The following is a 17,000-nucleotide window of genomic DNA, read 5'->3' on the forward strand; positions in this document are numbered from 1 at the left end:
TTATTCTCCATTTGGTGCCTGGGTTTAAATAATTTCAAACTTACATGAAAACTGAAAATAGCACAAAACTTTTCACATACTATTTATCTAGCTTCGCCAATTCTTAACATTTTGCCACATTTACCTTACCATTTTATCTTTCTCTCTAGATATATATTCTGACCATTTCAGAATAAGTTGTATATATCATGATAGTTCATTCTTTAAATACTTCATTTGTTTTTCCTAAGAACAAGGACATTCTTTTACAAGGACACAGTAGTTATCAAAATTGGGAAATTTAACATGGATACACAGTGATATGTACAGTATTTTTTTGTTTTGTGTTGAGACAAGTCTTACTCTGTCGCGCAAGCTGGAGTGCAGTGGCGCAGTCTCAGCTCATTGCAGCCTCAACCTCCTGGGCTCAAGCGATCCTCCTACCTCAGCCTCCTGAGAGGCTGGGACTACAGGCACACCCCTATGCCTGGCAAATTTTCAAATTTTTGTATGGATGGGGTTTCGCCATGTTACCTAGGATTATAGTTTTTATTTACATAAAATTGCAGTCGGCTGGGCGTGGTGGCTCATGCCTATAATCCCAGCACTTTGGGAGGCCGAGGTGGGTGGATCACGAGGTTAAGAGATCGAGACCATCCTGGTCAACGAGGTGAAACCCTGTCTCTACTAAAAATACAAAAATTAGCTGGGCATGGTGGCACGTGCCTGTAATCCCAGCTACTCGGGAGGGTGAGGCAGGAGAATTGCTTGAACCCAGAAGGTTGTGGAGGGTTCGGAGTTTGTGGTGAGCCGAGATCGTGCCATTGCACTCCAGCCTGGGTAACAAGAGCGAAACTCCGTCTCAAAAAAAAAAAATTGCAGTCATACCACATTGTTATAGCTTTACCTTTTCAGTTAGTATCAAATCATGAATGTTTAATAGTTTCATTAAGCAGTATTTGAAAACACTGTCTAGGCTGGGTGAGGTGGCTCATGCCTGTAATCCTAGCACTTGGGGAGGCTGAGGTGGGTGAATTGCCTGAGCTCAGGAATTTGAGACCAGCCTGGGCAACACAATGAAACCCCATCTCTACTAAAGTACACAAAAATTAGCTGGGCATGGCGGTGTGCACCTGTAATCCCAGCTACTTGGGAGGCTGAGACAGGAGAATTGCTTGAACCTGGAAGGCAGAGGTTGCAGTGAGCCGAGATTGCGCCACTGCCCCCAGCCTAGGCGACAAAGCGAGACTCCGTCTCAGGGAAAAAAAAAGAAAAGAAAACAGTTTTTAAGAACTCTGTATGAGGCTACTGGATGGCTATTCATTCAAACCATTCTTCTCTTTTTTAAAGCTTGGGTTGTTTCCAGTTTCCCCTCTCATTGTAAGTTGAAATGATCATCTTAATCATAAATCTTGGCCAAATTTCTGATTCTTTTCTAGGACTTAGTTCATAGAAATAGAAGCACTGAATCAAACAATAGAAACTTTTATTTTTTTTTTGAGACAGTGTTTCGCTCTTGTTACCCAGGCTGGAGTGTAATGGCAAATGGCGCAATCTCGGCTCACCGCAACCTCTGCCTCCTGGGTTCAGGCAATTCTCCTGCCTCAGCCTCCTGAGTAGTTGGGATTACAGGCACGTGCCACCGTGCCCAGCTAATTTTTTGTATTTTTAGTAGAGACAGGGTTTCACCATGTTGACCAGGATGGTCTCGATCTCTTGACCTCGTGATCTACCCGACTCGGCCTCCCAAAATGTTGGGATTACAGGCGTGAGCCACTGCGCCTGGCCCAGGAAGTTTATATTTTTTTAAAATTTATTTTATTTTTGAGATGATGTCTCGCTCATGTAGCGACCCATTGGATAATATTCATGAATGTGAACTCCCATAGGGATCACTGGATTCCGGGTTAAGCACCCCTTTGGTTTTTGGTTGTTGTTGTTTTGAGACAGAGTCTTGTTCTGTCGCCCAGGCTGCAGTGCAATGGTGTAATCTCAGTTCACTGCAACCTCCGCCTCCTGGGTTCAAGTGATTCTCCTGTCTCAGCCTCCCAAGTACCTAGGATTACAGGCGCACACCACCACCCACAGCTAATTTTTTGTATTTTTAATAGAGATGAGGTTTCCCCATGTTGGCCAGGCTGGTCTCAAACTCCTGATCTCAAGTGATCTGACTGCCTCAGCCTCCCAAAGTGCTGGGATTACAGGCATGAGCCACCACACCTGGCCACCTTTTTAAAGGCTCTCGTTAAATTGCTGTTCAGAAAGGTTGCACCAATCACTGGGGCTTTGTGGCTTGGTTGAGTTCTCCTTCTGGGGATCTGGGAGCCAGTGAAGATGAAGAGAAATGAGCAGCAGGACCACAGTTGCGATCGGGCAATCGGCTTGCAGCTGAATGGCCTTTCTGGCACGTGGGAGCTGGACAGAGGCAGATTACACCGATCTTTTATTTATCCTCTGGCTTTTATGCTTCTGTTATGGAGCAAACTACAGCAGAGCACAAAAAGATAAAGAATCTTTTATTCTTTTTTTTAAAAAAACAGGAAGTTGAGGGTTTTGTCCTATGGGCCATAGCAGGCCCCCTTGTGAGTGGGGAGAATTATCTGTCCTCTCCTCTGTTCAGGCTTGCTCATGGTGCTTTAGTAATCTTTCCAAACTTGGCTACTGAAACTCATTTAGTATCTCATTTTTTTTAGTATTGCAGAACGGCTTAGTCTAGAGCGGTATGTAGAAATCACATTTATTGGCAAGGCACGGTGGCTCACACCTGTAATCCCAGCACTTTGGGAGGCTGAGGCAGGTGGACCACTTGAGGTCAGGAGTTCAAGTCCAGCCTGGCCAATATGGTGAAACCCCGTCTCCACTACTAAAAATACAAAAAAAAAAAAAAAAAGCTGGGCTGGATGGCGCATGCCTGTAGTCCCAGCTACTAGCAAGGCTGAGGTGGGAGAATTGCTTGAACCCAGGGGTCAGCACTTGAACCCAGGGGGCGGAGGCTGCAGTAAGCCGAGATCGTGCCATTACACTCCAGACCAGGCGGCAAAGTGAGACTCTGTCTCAAAAAAAAAAAAAAAGAAAAGAAATCACCATTTATTGAATCCTAATTGAGATAACCTATATAAAGCAGTTAGCACGTTGTGACAGAGTAAATGCTCGCTCAGTAAATTTGTCTTACTATTAATCTACTTGATTCCAGAAATTTTACATACGTTACCTGGTCTAATCCTCATCTTGACCTGTTTTGTATAAGAAACCGAGACCAAAGATATTGAGTAACCAGGCAGCGGCCACACAGCTAGTGAGTGGTACTAGGTATGAATTCAGGGAGTCTATTTCCAAGTGTGTGTTCTCTCCACTGGACCTTCAGCTCTAGTTCTGGGGGTCTTCAGAACTTACAGAGAACCACTTGATGAGAAAAGCGGCAAATATTAACAGTACAAATAATACCAATGATCATGTGGGAAATCCAGGTCTTTCATAAAATGAGTCCCAGTACAAACAGATTGTCTGATTTAAGCTGTTCTGTCTGATTGGTCCTCTGGTAGCCTTATGGGCAGGGAATGCCGAGGTGCTTTTAAAGCCCTTGATTTAGCTTCTTGCATCCTTAACCGTCTCCTCTTTGTCTCCCTGCCTTGTCCCCTCCATCCTTCTCACTCTGCAGTGATCACTTCCTCCTCCACTCGGGAGTACACGGTGACTGAGCCCGAGCGAGACGGGGCAGCTCCTTCACGCATCTACACTTACCAGTGGCGCCAGACCATCACCTTCCAGGAATGCGTCCACGATGCCTCCCGGCGAGCCTTGCCCGGCACCCAGCAGCTCTCGGTGGACAGCGTGTTTGTCCTGTACGCCCAGGAGGAGAGGATCTTGCGCTATGCTCTCAGCAACTCCATTGGGCCTGTGAGGGGTAAGGGGACGCAGCTCATGCTGGGCACGGTGCTCGTGCATTTTTAAACCCCACTCTTTGACATGGTTTTTGGTCTCTTACTCTTCATCTGTAGAAGAAAATTATGCTAAAATATCTTCCGGCAGGAAACAAAGAATGTCTTGTTATTTGTGATTCTTGGAAAAGCCACCTGTCTGTTCTTCTAACCGAAGGCCTATCCATGATCCCGTACAGAGTAGAGTGCAGAATGCTAACCTCTTGGGGTACCTTACAGAGTGGACCATCTTAAGGCTTCTGCTGGCGTTGGCAGGGCTCTAAAAACCCTTTAATAGTCAACCTCGAAAGAAACTGTAGGCCAGGCGCAGTGGCTCATGCCTGTAATCTCAGCACTTTGGGAGGCCAGGGCGGGTGGATTACCTGAGGTCAGGAGTTCGAGACCAGCCTGGCCAACATGGTGAAACCCCCCTCTCTGCTAAAATTATAGAAATTAGCCAGACATGTTGGCACATGCCTGTAATCCCAGCTGCTCGGGAGGCTGAGACAGGATAATCACTTGAAGCCAGGCGGCAGAGGTTGCGGTGAGCTCAGATCTCGCCACTGCATTCCAGCCTGGGCAACAGAGTGAGACTCTGCCTTAAAAGAAAAAAGAAAGAATTATAGGACCAGGTGCTCTGGCAAAAAGAAACTGTAGGGCTGAGCATAGTGGCTGACGCCTATAATCCCAGCACTTTGGGAGGCCAACATGAGTGGGTCACCTTAGGCCAGGGATTCAAGACCAGCCTAGCCAACATGGAGAAACTGTGTCTCTACTAAAAACACAAAAATTAGCCAGGTGTGGTGATGTGTGGCTGTAATCCCAACTACTCAGGGAGGCTGAGGCAGGAAAATTGGTTGAACCCGGGAGGCAGAGGTTGCAGTGAGCCAAGATCACATCACTGCACTTTAGCCTGGGTGACAGAGCAAGAGTCTGCCTCAAAAAAGACAGACAGAAAGAAAGAAAGGAAATGAAAGAAGGAAGGAAAGAAGGAAGGAAGGAAAGAAAGAAAAGAAAGAAAGAAAGGAGGCCGGGCACGGTGGCTCACGCCTGTAATCCCAGCACTTTGGGAGGCCGAGGTGGGCGGATCACGAGGTCAAGAGATCGAGACCATCCTGGCCAACATGGTGAAAACCCATCTCTACTAAAAATACAAAAATTAGCTGGGCATGGTGGCGTGTGTCTGTATTCCCAGCTACTCGGGAGGCTGAGGCAGGAGAATTGCTTGAACCCGGGAAGCCGAGGTTGCAGTGAGCTGAGATCGCGCCACTACACTCCAGCTTGGTGCCTGGTGACAGAGCGAGACTCTGTCAAAAAAAGAAAAAAAAAAAAAAACTAAGAAAGAAAAGAAAAGAAAAAGAAATTGTGTGGTTAGTGCCTGAGGAAATTAAATGAAATCAGGCAGGGAGCCTAAAACAAACTCTCGCCCTGTGACTGCGCATCACTGGGGCTGTGATCTGGTCTATGGATGTTCCTGGCTGTCAGGAAGGAGCTGAAGGGAGCTTTTGTGACAGAACCAATGTCAGACTTCACATTTGTCCATATCTTTAAGCCTCAGGGTGCTGGGTCCAGCCCCCCAGGGTCTAGTGGATACTCTTTTGAGTGTGAAGACCATAGATCTAGAAAAGAAAGACTCAAGGACACAGAGATAAGAGAAGAATTCAGCTGGGCCCGGTGGACCACTGCTACCAAGGGGCGGAGTCCAGCAGTGGCCAGAATGCCTGGACACACTGTTTATTTTATGACAAGGTAGCGGGGCAGGGTCAGGAGAGTGACTCATCTGACATGATTGGTAGAGATCAAGCACATCACATCCTTACAATATGGGGGGGCCACGTGGGCACAGTTCAGGGGACACGTGGATACAGTATAGAAGGCCCCTCCCTCTCAGGTAGCCGCTGCAAGGAGGGGAGGCACATATTTAGTCGGTATCTTTCTATGCACTTATCAGAGAGATCAAAGGCTTTTAGAATTCCTCTATTCTCACAGCTTCTAAAAATTTACAGGGGAGCATCGGGTGGGAAAGTGGAACATGAAAGTGGACAAGAGTGGTGACCATCAGAGCACAGCACCACCAAGAGGTGTTTAAGCCCCTGGATGTCTGCGACCCGCCTGGCTAGTGTCAAACCTTCCTCGAGAGCGAGAGCCGGACAGAGCAGAGTTTTCTCTGAACTCCCCAGTGAAAGGGAAACTCCCCCTCAGGGCCTGCTAAGCAACGGGCACCTCCCCAGGCACTGGCGCTACCGCAAGGCATTTACTCTCGCCTCCTGATCACTTCTCACAATGTCGCTTCGGTTCCGAATTCTATTTCACTTGATTATGTCTGTACTATAAGACTAAGATGTTCCTACACTAGAGCAAAGATATAGAGAATAATAATGTAATAAGATTGATTATATAATTGATTATGAGATTAAACCTGATTATCTATTTGGTGTCCTATGTGTAACTAATCAGTAAATGTATCATTGCTATAACGAAGTAATCAGTAACTCTATTTGGTATCATTGCTATAACTAAGTATCCGTTATTTATTATGCTGGCACAGATTGTGCCTTCAGTCTCTTGCCATGGCACCTGGGCAACTTTCTTCCCACATCAGGGGTCCTGTATAATTGGTCTTTCCCTTTTTTTTTTTTTTTTTTTTTTTAGATGGAGTTTTGCTCGTCACCCAGGCTGGAGTGCAGTGGCGTGATCTTGGCTCACCCACAACCTCTGCCTCCCAGGTTCAAGCGATTCTCCTGCCTCAGCCTCCTGAGTAGCTGGGATTACAGGCACCCGCCACCATGCCTGGCTAATTTTTTTGTATTTTTGCTAGAGACAGGGTGTCACCATTTTTGCCAGGCTGGTCTCGAACCCCTGCCCTCAGGTGATCTGCCTGCCTCGATCTTCCAAAGTAATTTTTCCCTTTTTTTCAGTTGTCTTTGGTTCTTCCTCCATATCCAAATCATTTCTCCAGCTAATCGATTTGTCCTCACTTTAACTTTGTAAAGTAGAAAGAAGGTAGGCATTCTCCTTCCTCTGACAGCTGTGGCTGCACGCATCAGGAGTCAGTGCATTTTTGGTGAAGGGCCAGATAGTAGATATTTTAGGTTTTGCTGGCTATACAGTCTCTTTCATGACATCAGCTCTGCTATGATAGCACAAATGCAGCCATAGATCATACATAAACAAATGGACATGGCTGGTTGCTAATAAAACTTTATAAAAACAGGGAGGGGGCCAGAGGCACAGAGTTTGCTGGTCCTGCCTCAGGGCAACACAGGAATTGGCTGGTGTCCCATTCCACCCTGCTCCTCTGTGATCACCTTCTTGGTCACCAATTGTGTTTGATTTTTTATGGAAGGAGGAAACCTACAAGAGCTCCTGAAGACTCACTTGGTTCCAATGTCTCTGTCTTCACAGAAGGCTCCCCCGATGCTCTTCAGAATCCTTGCTACATCGGCACTCATGGGTGTGACACCAACGCAGCGTGTCGCCCTGGTTCCAGGACACAGTTCACCTGTGAGTGCTCCATCGGCTTCCGAGGAGACGGGCGGACCTGCTATGGTACGGTCTTTGATTCTGACTTGTTGGGGCTGGGAAATCAGGTGGGGAGGAGGCATCCAGATTCTGTAAATCAGAGAACTGGGTGCAGCAAGGAAGCACAGATGAGATAAATACTGCTGGACATGCCAGGCCTGACTCATTTATGCTGCACATTCACTGTTCCCCTGGGTAAATTCAGGAGTACTGGCTCGTTCTTCCATCTGATCTACGCAGCAGAGTAGAATTCCTAAGGCCACACCCAACTCCCTCTTAAGAATGCACAAGTTTAAAGGGAATTATAAGTAAGAGCTGTTAATGGTAACACCAGTAATATAAGGATAGCTATAATTTACCCCTGCACTGTTTGAAGTAAGTGCTTCACAAACACCATCTCATTTAATTCTCTGACAACTCTAATGAGATGGATTTTTTGTTCCTTTTTTTTTTTTTTGAGACCAAGGTTGGAGTGCCTGTCGCCAGGTTGGAGGGTGGTGCAATCTCAGATCACTGCAATCTCTGCCTCCCAGGTTCAAGCAATTTCCCTGCCTCAGCCTCCTGAGTAGCTGGGACTACAAGCACACACCACCATGCCCGGCTAATGTTCTGTATTTTAGTAGAGGCGGGGTTTCACCATGTTGGCTAGGATGGTCTTGATCTCCTGACGTTGTGATCCACCCGACTTGGCCTCCCAAAGTACTGGGATTTAAGGCATAAGCCGCTGTGCCTGACCTGTTCCTTTTTTTAAATTTTAATTGTTTGATTGTGATAAAATAAACATAACATAAAGTTTACCATTTTAACACTTTTTTAGTGTGGTCGGTGGCATTACAAGCATTCATTTTATTGTGTAACTATCACCACTGTCCATCTCCAGAGCTCTCCATCTTGCAGAACATTCTGTACCCATTAAACAACTTCCATTTCCTGCTTCCGTCCGTCCCTGGGAACCACCATTCCACTTCCTGTCTCTATGCATTTGACTATTCTAACGATTGCATAGGTGGAATCATATTGTATTTGTTCTTTGGTGACTGGCTTATTTCCCGTAGCATAATGTCCACAAGCCTCACCTACATTGTCACATGTGTCAGAACTTTTTTCCTTTTGCAGCTTAAATAATATTCCATTACATGTACATATCACGTTTTGTTTATCCATCCCTCAGTGGACAGATGGGTTGCTTTCACCTCTTGGCTATTGCAAATAATGCTGTTATGAACGTGGGTGTGCAAATAACTGTTGAAGTTCCTGCTTTCGTTCTTTTGGATATATATTCAAAAGTGGGATGCTGAATCATATGGTAATTCTAGCTTTAATTTGTGTGTGTGTGTGTGTGTGAGAGAGAGAGTCTTGCTCTGTCTCCAAGGCTGGAGTGCAATGGTGTGATCTTGGCTCACTGCAGCCTCTGCCTCCTGGGCTCAAGTGATTCTCCTGCCTCAGTCTCCTGAGTAGCTGGGATGACAGGTGCTTGCTACCACACCCAGCTAATTTTTAAATTTTTAGTAGAGACCAGGTTTCGCCATGTTGGCCAGGCTGGTCTTGAACTCCTGACCTCAGGTGATCCACCCACCTCGGCCTCCCAAAATGTTGGGATTACAGGTGTGAGCTGCTGCGCCTGGCCTTTCTATCTTTAATTTTTTGAGGAACTACCATAGTGTTTTTCAGTGACTGCACCATTTGATATTCCCACCTACAGTTGCACAAGTGTTTCAATTTCACCATATCCTTGAAAACACTTGTTTTCTGTTTTTGTTTTTTTTTTTTAAATAGGGGGTCAGGCACAGTGGCTCATGCTTGTAATCCCAGCACTTTGGGAGGCCAAGGAAGACAGATAATTTGAGGTCAGGAGTTTGAGACCAGCCTGGCCAACATGGTGAAACCCCATCTCTACTAAAATACAGAAATTAGCCAGGTGTGGTGGCAGGTGCCTGTAATCCCAGCTACTTGAGAGGCTGAGGCAGGAGAATTGCTTGAGCCTGGGAGGCAGAGATTGCAGTGAGCCAAGATTATGCCACTATACTCCAGCCTGGGTGACAGAGTAAGACTCCATCTCCAGAATGACAAAGAGGCCATCCTAATGAGTGTGAGTTTTCATTCTTCTATTCATCTATTTCTTTTATTTCTGTTGTTTTTGAGACAGAATCTCACTCTGTTGCTGCTGAGGTACAGTGGCATGATCTTGGCTCACTGAAGCCTCAACCTCCTGAGCTCAGGTGATCCTCCCACCTCAGCCTCCCAAGTAGCTGGGACTACAGGCGTCCCACCATGCCTGGCTAATTTTGTATTTTTTGTACAGATGGGGTTTTGCCATGTTGCCCAGGCTGGTTGCCCAGACTCCTGGGCTCAAGCAATCCACTTGCCTCAGCCTCTGAACGTTCTTTTCTTGTAGATGAGAAAACTGAGGCTCATTTAAGTGAGCCATGATGAATAGTATTTGAACAGAAGCCTCTGACTCAAGCCTCTGTATTACTCCGTCTTCTAACTGCAGTTATTTTATTATTTATAACTTAAGTTCAGATACTTTCATGTAGGCAGCTTGATATTTATGTGTTTGTTACTGAATTTTAATCTACTACCAAAAAGAAGTTAGTCCACTACCAGGGGCAAGACCATCACATGCTTCAGTGCTGCCTAAGTCTGCAGTTAGTGAGAGGGCTCACTAATGAGCGTGAGGAATGCTAGAAGATTCCCTGGTGGGATGAGTAGTGTGCTGACACACAGCTGGCCAGAAAAATGGACAGCCAGAAAAACAGACAGTTCCCTTGCTTGACCAAGGTATAAGAATCTGGTAAGCAGGGCCAGGCACGGTGGCTCACGCCTCTAATCCCAGCACTTTGGGAGGCCAATGCAGGTGGATCGCCTGAGATCGGGAGTTTCAGATCAGCCTGACCAACATGGAGAAACCCCGTCTCTACTGAAAATACAAAATTAATCAGGTGTGGTGGTGCATGCCTGTAACCCCAGCTATTCGGGAGGCTAAAGCAGGAGAATTGCTTGAACCTGGGAGGTGGAGGTTGCAGTGAGCTGAGATTGCGCCACTGTCCTCCAGCCTGGACAACAAGAGCAAAACTCTGTCTCAATTAAAAAAAAAAAAAAAATCCGACTGGGTGTGGTGGCAGGTGCCTGTAAGCCCAGCAGTCTCAGAATTTGGGACTAATGCCTGAGGTCTGGAATCCAGCAGCCCCAGCTAATGGCAGATTTGGTGTGCTGATATAACAAAGGTCAGCAGATCCTGCTCTCAGGGCACTGTGGTGTTTGCCTCCCAGTGAACCTGTCATGCAAGGTGGCTGTCGGGATGTCAGAATTACTGTAGGGCAGGAACTTGGGCACACAGTACAGGTTGTATATTTGGCCAGCTTGCTGATAGCTTTGTATGTGTGGCAGAATCCAGTCTGAGATTCACCTTCCTAGTGACTTATTGCTGGGGAGGGGACATAGCGCCCACTCACCCATAATCTCAGTTTCCCACTATTTCCTGTGAAGACCCTGACAGCCTTGAATGGCTGAATTGGCTCCAGCCAGTTCAAAGCAGCACGATCTGTGTGTGTGAATGAGAGCCCTCCCAGGCGGTGCAGACGGCCAGCGCACAGGGGGGTCTCCTTCACCCATCCACACCTCCTCATTACACAGTGATGCTTCCACTTCCTGAGCCTCCTGAATAGTGATAAAGCATCGAAGTAACCAAGTCTGCTGCTGTTGAATTGTGACCCCCTAATTCGGCCTTTGGCGCCTGAGCTCGCCACGGTGGGAGTGCTTCACTTTGGAAGGCACAACCAGCCACGCTTTTTGTAATCTGCACCATCCTAGAAAATCCTTGGCTATCCTTGTCCAGGAAGACAGGTGGTCGCATGTAGCCTTGCTTCTGTCCTGTGGTGAGTGGCTGTTCTGACTTGCTACCTCTGTGGAATGCGGATATATTCCCAGTCGGGACACGTATTGTTCTGGGTCTCTAGAACGTGCCTCGAAGTGTTAATGCATCCAGATACGAGGCTTAAAATAGGAAATTGCATTAAGCAGATCACTTCCTGTGTTATTTTGACCTGCGACGTGCGTTAGAGGAGAATGAGGATGAGCCTTTGTGATTCAGTGTGTGCAGCGATGATATGATGGTATATGACACCCAAACAAGGGTGGATTTGGTGAGACATCGCAGTAAACCCCCGCAGTAATGTGGAGAAGGTTGCACAGAGCTCTGTGATTCACTTGGGTGCATGGCAGGATGGCGCCCACATGTGTCTCAAGTTAGTGCCTGTAGAGATAGTTCTGGCTCATCTCTCACTGAGTAATCGTTGAGTGTGTAGAAGGCATTTGGCAAATTGGTAATGAGACTTTTCTCCTCTAAGAGCCTGGCCTTTACAAAAGGGAAAAATTAGAGAAACTTAGAGTTGCTGAAAATATGTGAAAAGTAGCCACTCTGAAAAAAAGTCAAAAAAGAAGCAGTAATGACAAGAATAATCCAGGATTTTCCTATTGAGTTAGAAAGTGACCCTGTGAAAGGAAATCTCTTTCCAGAGAAGAGATTGACCAGATGTTAAATAATAAGAATAATCGGCCAAGTGCAGTGGCTCATGCCTGTAATCCCAGCACTTCGGGAGGCTGAGGCAAGCAGATCACGAGGTCAGGAGTTCAAGACCAGCCTGGACAAAATGATGAAACCCAAAATGAACAAAAATTAGCCAGGCGTGGTGATGTGCACCTGTAATCCCAGGCAGGAGAATCACTTGAACTTGGGAAGCGGAGGTTGCAGTGAGCCAAGATTGCACCACTACACTCCAGCCTAGGGGACAGAGTGAGACTCTGTCTCAAAATAAGAATAAGAATCATTTTCCAGCAGATACATTGGTATAAGAGACAGTTATTGCCAGTTTACAATTTCCACCGAAGAAAGAGTTAAGGTACTGGTTTCAATTTATAGAAGAGAAGATTTTTTTTTTTTTTTTGAAACAGAGTCTCGCTCTGTCGCCCAGGCAGAAGTACAAAGGCGCAATCTCGACTCACTGCAATCTCTGCCCCCTGGGTTCAAGCAATTCTTCTGCCTCAGCCTCCCAGGTAGCTGGGATTACAGGCATGCACCACCACGCCCAGCTAATTTTTGTATTTTTAGTAGAGACAGGGTTTCACCATGTTGGTCATTCTGGTCTTGAACTTCTGACCTTAGGTGATTCATTCACCTTGGCCTCACAGAGTGCTTGGATTACAGATGTGAGCCCCATGCCTGGCCCTAGAAAAGAAGAGTTAAATTATACATGAAGAAGAATGTCCAAACCACAAGGACCATGAACTATTAGCTGGGAAATTGCTAGGGTCTTGCCCCTTAAGAAAGGGTGTTGTCTCAGGTCTGTAATCCCAGCACTTTGGGAGGCCGAGGTGGGCGGATCACAAGGTCACGTGTTCGAGACCAGCCTTATCAATATAGTGAGACTTCATCTCTACTAAAAATACAAAAATTAGCCAGGCGTGGTGGCATGCACCTGTAGTCCCAGCTATTTGGGAGGCTGAGGCAGAAGAATTGCTTGAACCCGAGAGGCAGAAGTTGCAGTGAGCTGAGATTGTGCCACTGCATTCCAGCCTGGGTGACAGAGCAAGACACCATTTCCAAAAAAAAAAAGGTGTTGTCTAGTCTGGCATGTATGTGTAAGCCTGCATGGAGGCAGAGGTTGTGCTAAGGAACTGTCCCCTCCGTCATCCCAGTAGCCCTGAAGTCCTATTTGTCAATAGCTCTTCAGGTAGGGCGAGGGAGTAGAGCCTGGTCACATAGAAGCTTTTCCAAAACACAGCTTCCCCTTCTGTAAATGTTCCCAGGGAGGAAGAGAGCCTGAAGAAGCTCCCCTGTGATTTTGCTCTGCCTTCTCGATTGAAAACTGCTGCTCTGCGCTCTTGGGCTTTGGCAATGGCATCTAAGCCACTCAGTCCTGCAGTGTGTACAGTGTGTCCAAACATCTGTGCTGGGAGTGTCCTCTGAGAGTTGTAGCACAGAGGCAGTGGACACAGGAAGCCCCTTTTCTCCCATGTTGGAGCAGCAACTGATTGATGAAGCTGTGAAGTCCACACATGCTGGATGCACTTCTCCCCCACGGCCACCTCCAGCTCCAGCTTGCAGAAGAGCCTGCTTTGGGAGGGGCTTTGTTCCAGAACCTTCTGGCTGTGCCTGGTTCCGTCCTGAGATCTTGTGTCTTAAACACGTCACAGAACACACACATACCAGTATATTCTCCAAAAGTTGAAGAGCATTTGGTTTAGGTATTTATTTCCCTGGGTACAGGACAAGCTAGGGGGCTGATATGGCAAGAATGCTTGTCTTGTGCAATGTTGACCGACAGGCCAGCAGGACATTTGTCTCACCAACAAGGGCCGCCTGGCTGGACTGGCCATTGAGGATGGACATATGAGGCTTTGACTCCCATGTGTCAAAGATACACATGAAAGTGCTGGGGAAGAGACGTATGAGGGGGAGAAGAGCTGTATGTGGGGGGAAGAGATGTAGGAGGGGGAAGAGATGTATGGGGGGGAAGAGATGTATGGGGGGAAGAGATGTATGGGGGGAAGAGATGTATGAGGGGGGAAGAGATGTATGTGGGGGGAAGAGATGTAGGAGGGGGAAGAGATGTATGTGGGGGGAAGAGATGTAGGAGGGGGAGAAGAGCTGTATGTGGGGGGAAGAGAGGTAGGAGGGGGAAGAGATGTATGGGGGGGAAGAGATGTATGGGGGGAAGAGCTGTATGAGGGAGGGAAGAGCTGTATGGGGGAGATGAGCTGTATGAGGGGGAAGAGCTGTATGGGGGGGAAGAGCTGTATGGGGGAAGAGCTGTATGCGGGGGGGAAGAGCTGTATGAGGGGGGAAGAGATGTATGGGGGTAAGAGATGTAGGGGGGGAAGAGCTGTATGAGGGGGAGAAGAGCTATATGAGGGGGAGATAAACTGTATGATGGGGGGAAGAGATGTATGGGGGGAGATGAGCTGTATGGTGGGGGGAAGAGCTGTATGAGGGGGAAGGGCTGTATGAGGCGGGGAAGAGATGTATGAGGGGGGAAGAGCTGTATGGGGGAAGAGTTGTATGAAGCGGGGAAGAGATGTGTGAGGGGGAAAGAGCTATATGACGCGGGGAAGAGATGTATCAGGGGGAAGAGCTGTATGGGGGGAGAGATGTATGCGGTGGGGAAGAGATGTGTGAGGGAAAAAGAGCTATATGAAGTGGGGAAGAGATGTATGGGGGGGAAGAGATATATGAGGGGGAGAAGAACTGTGTGGTCTCAGTCATTATGAGATCTCTTCATGTACATCTCAGGGTTTTAGAAATGCCAGAAGTAGCTGTCTACACTCTGAGCATGAGGTTGGCATGAGAAGGACCTTGTGTAACTGTTTATTTCAACCCATCAGTGGCCATGTAACCAGCGGAATGATAGGTTTGCTCCGTTTATCGCCTTGGCCAACCAGCTTTAAACAAGTGGTAGCCACAGCCTGGCCCCCAAAGCCTAGGGGCCATCTGAGGGGCGTGTTCCCAGAGTTAGCCAAATTCATCAGCATGGCTGGGGTGTTGGATGACTCCCTGGTTAGTATTATAATAGCTAGGTGTCTGGAGCATTGCTGGGTGCTTCTCTGACCTACATCCACTTTCCATAATCCACAGAAGAACCCTCAAGATGAATATTATTATTCTTATTTACCAAAGGGGAAATTGAGGCTGAGAAGTTGGGTAACTTGCCCAAGGCCACACAAGTTAGTAGCTAAGGGAAGCAGGATTTGAACCCCGCTATGTCCACCTCCAAAGCCTATGTTTGTTTGTTCCACGTTACCCCATGATGGTGGCTGTAGTATTGACATAAAGAAGGTCATCACTCTAGTCTCATGAATGAATGACTTTCCTTTCAGTCCATTAAGCCCTAGATAATATTCAAAAATTCACAATTAAGCTTTAAATTGTTCAACTTTTCTTTGTAACTGTAATGGAGAAAGTCATATTTTTAAATAACAGCATATTTAAATATACTCTCAAGTTTAGGGCTTGAGAGTATATTTTAATATTCAGAGACTCTCAATACTCAGAGTCCAAAGATGAGTCTCTGTGTCCTTATAACACGTATTTGCCAATCTAATGGGAGAGACCCATGTTCAGGGGCCCCAGGCTCAACAATTAACTCCAGGAGAGGTAGGAGAAGCACACATTTCCTTAGGAGAAGGGTTTGGGGATCACTTTCTCAGGTTTTGCACAGACAAAAATTATATTTAACACTACTTTTAGGCTAGGTGTGATGGCTCACGCCTATAATCTCAGCATTTTGGGAGGCTGAGGCGGGTGGATCAGGAGGTCCAGAGTTTGAGACCACCCTGGCCAACATGGTGAGACCCTATCTCTACTAAAAATACAAAAATTAGCTGGGCGTGGTGGCTACTCGGGATGCTGAGGCAGGAGAATTGCTTGAACCCGAGAGGTGGAGGTTGTGGTGAGCCGAGATCACACCATCGTACTCTAGCTCTGGGTGACAGAGCAAGACTCCATCTTGGGAAAAAAAAAAAAAAGAAAAAATTGTTTTAAAATTGATCTATTCTTAGGTGAAAATACTATTATAGTCAGTAATGTTTGAAGAGGTTTTAAAAAGTCTGCATTAAAAAAAATTTGCTGCAGATATTGACGAATGCTCAGAACAACCCTCAGTGTGTGGGAGCAACGCAATCTGTAATAATCACCCAGGAACCTTCCGCTGCGAGTGTGTGGAGGGCCACCAGTTTTCAGACGAGGGAAAGTGTGTGGGTAAGTTCTCCAGGTAACTTTCCACGGCATTATTCACATGGTATGCATTAGCTCTTGTGCAAAAGGTCTGGTCCCAGGTAAAATGAGTCTGGCCAACGTTGGAAGGTGCTGGGGAGGGCAGTTTACAAAGATGAATCAGACTTAGCCCCTGCTGTAAGTACAGGGAGGCAGCAGCAGATTGCCTACAGCAGTAATGCCATCGCCTCACCTGTTGCAAGCTTCTGCATTACATCTGCTTCTTATACACTTCTTTTCATCATTTTCATTAGGCTTGTAATAACTATAAAGGTATTAGACGTGTTTCTCCCAGTAATTAGTAGCTTTGGGATTCGTATAGAAGGACCCCTTCTAGGTTCCTTTGTTTCGTTACCTATCTTAGATTGAATTCTACCTGAGTTACATCTAAAATTCCAATTGGGGTCATTCTATTGATGGATTTTAATTTTACCAACCATGAGCAGCAGCATAATTTCTTATGCTTGTTGAGATAATTGCAGCTTTTAGGCTAATGATGCTCTTGTTGAATGGTGATTGTGGTGTTGCTGCTGATGGGCCAGCTACACACAGCCAGGCTGTTTCTATTCTTCCTCTTTCCTGCTGCTGCACTGTGACCTGGTCATTCAAGATTCTTGAACGGCCAGGGACAGCGTGTTTCCGGGTCTGGAGCGCGACACGTCAAACAGGCGTCTGAACTCAACATGTCTTCCCAACTTAAAACAGACTCCTCTTGTTTCATGTCAGCAAACCATCTTCTTGCCTCTTCCTCACTGTTCACTAAACCCTAGAATGTTTTATTTTTGCTCTGTCTCAAAGTTTGGGTAAGGCTG

General features: G+C 46.6%; 1 protein-coding gene across 2 annotated transcripts in view; it reads left to right on the forward strand.

The window, feature by feature from the left end:
- NID1 (nidogen 1) overlaps nucleotides 1-17,000 on the forward strand; it is an 85,005-nt gene that overhangs the window by 34,428 nt on the left and 33,577 nt on the right. For both annotated transcript variants that reach the window (XM_035281512.3, XM_078357289.1), the window contains exons 8-10: nucleotides 3,638-3,883; nucleotides 7,302-7,445; nucleotides 16,048-16,173. In XM_035281512.3, the coding sequence (XP_035137403.2) occupies nucleotides 3,638-3,883; nucleotides 7,302-7,445; nucleotides 16,048-16,173 (516 nt within the window). The remainder of the gene's footprint in view (nucleotides 1-3,637; nucleotides 3,884-7,301; nucleotides 7,446-16,047; nucleotides 16,174-17,000) is intronic.

This window comes from Callithrix jacchus, chromosome 19 (genome assembly GCF_049354715.1).
Source record: "Callithrix jacchus isolate 240 chromosome 19, calJac240_pri, whole genome shotgun sequence".
NCBI classification, from domain to species: domain Eukaryota; kingdom Metazoa; phylum Chordata; class Mammalia; order Primates; family Cebidae; genus Callithrix; species Callithrix jacchus.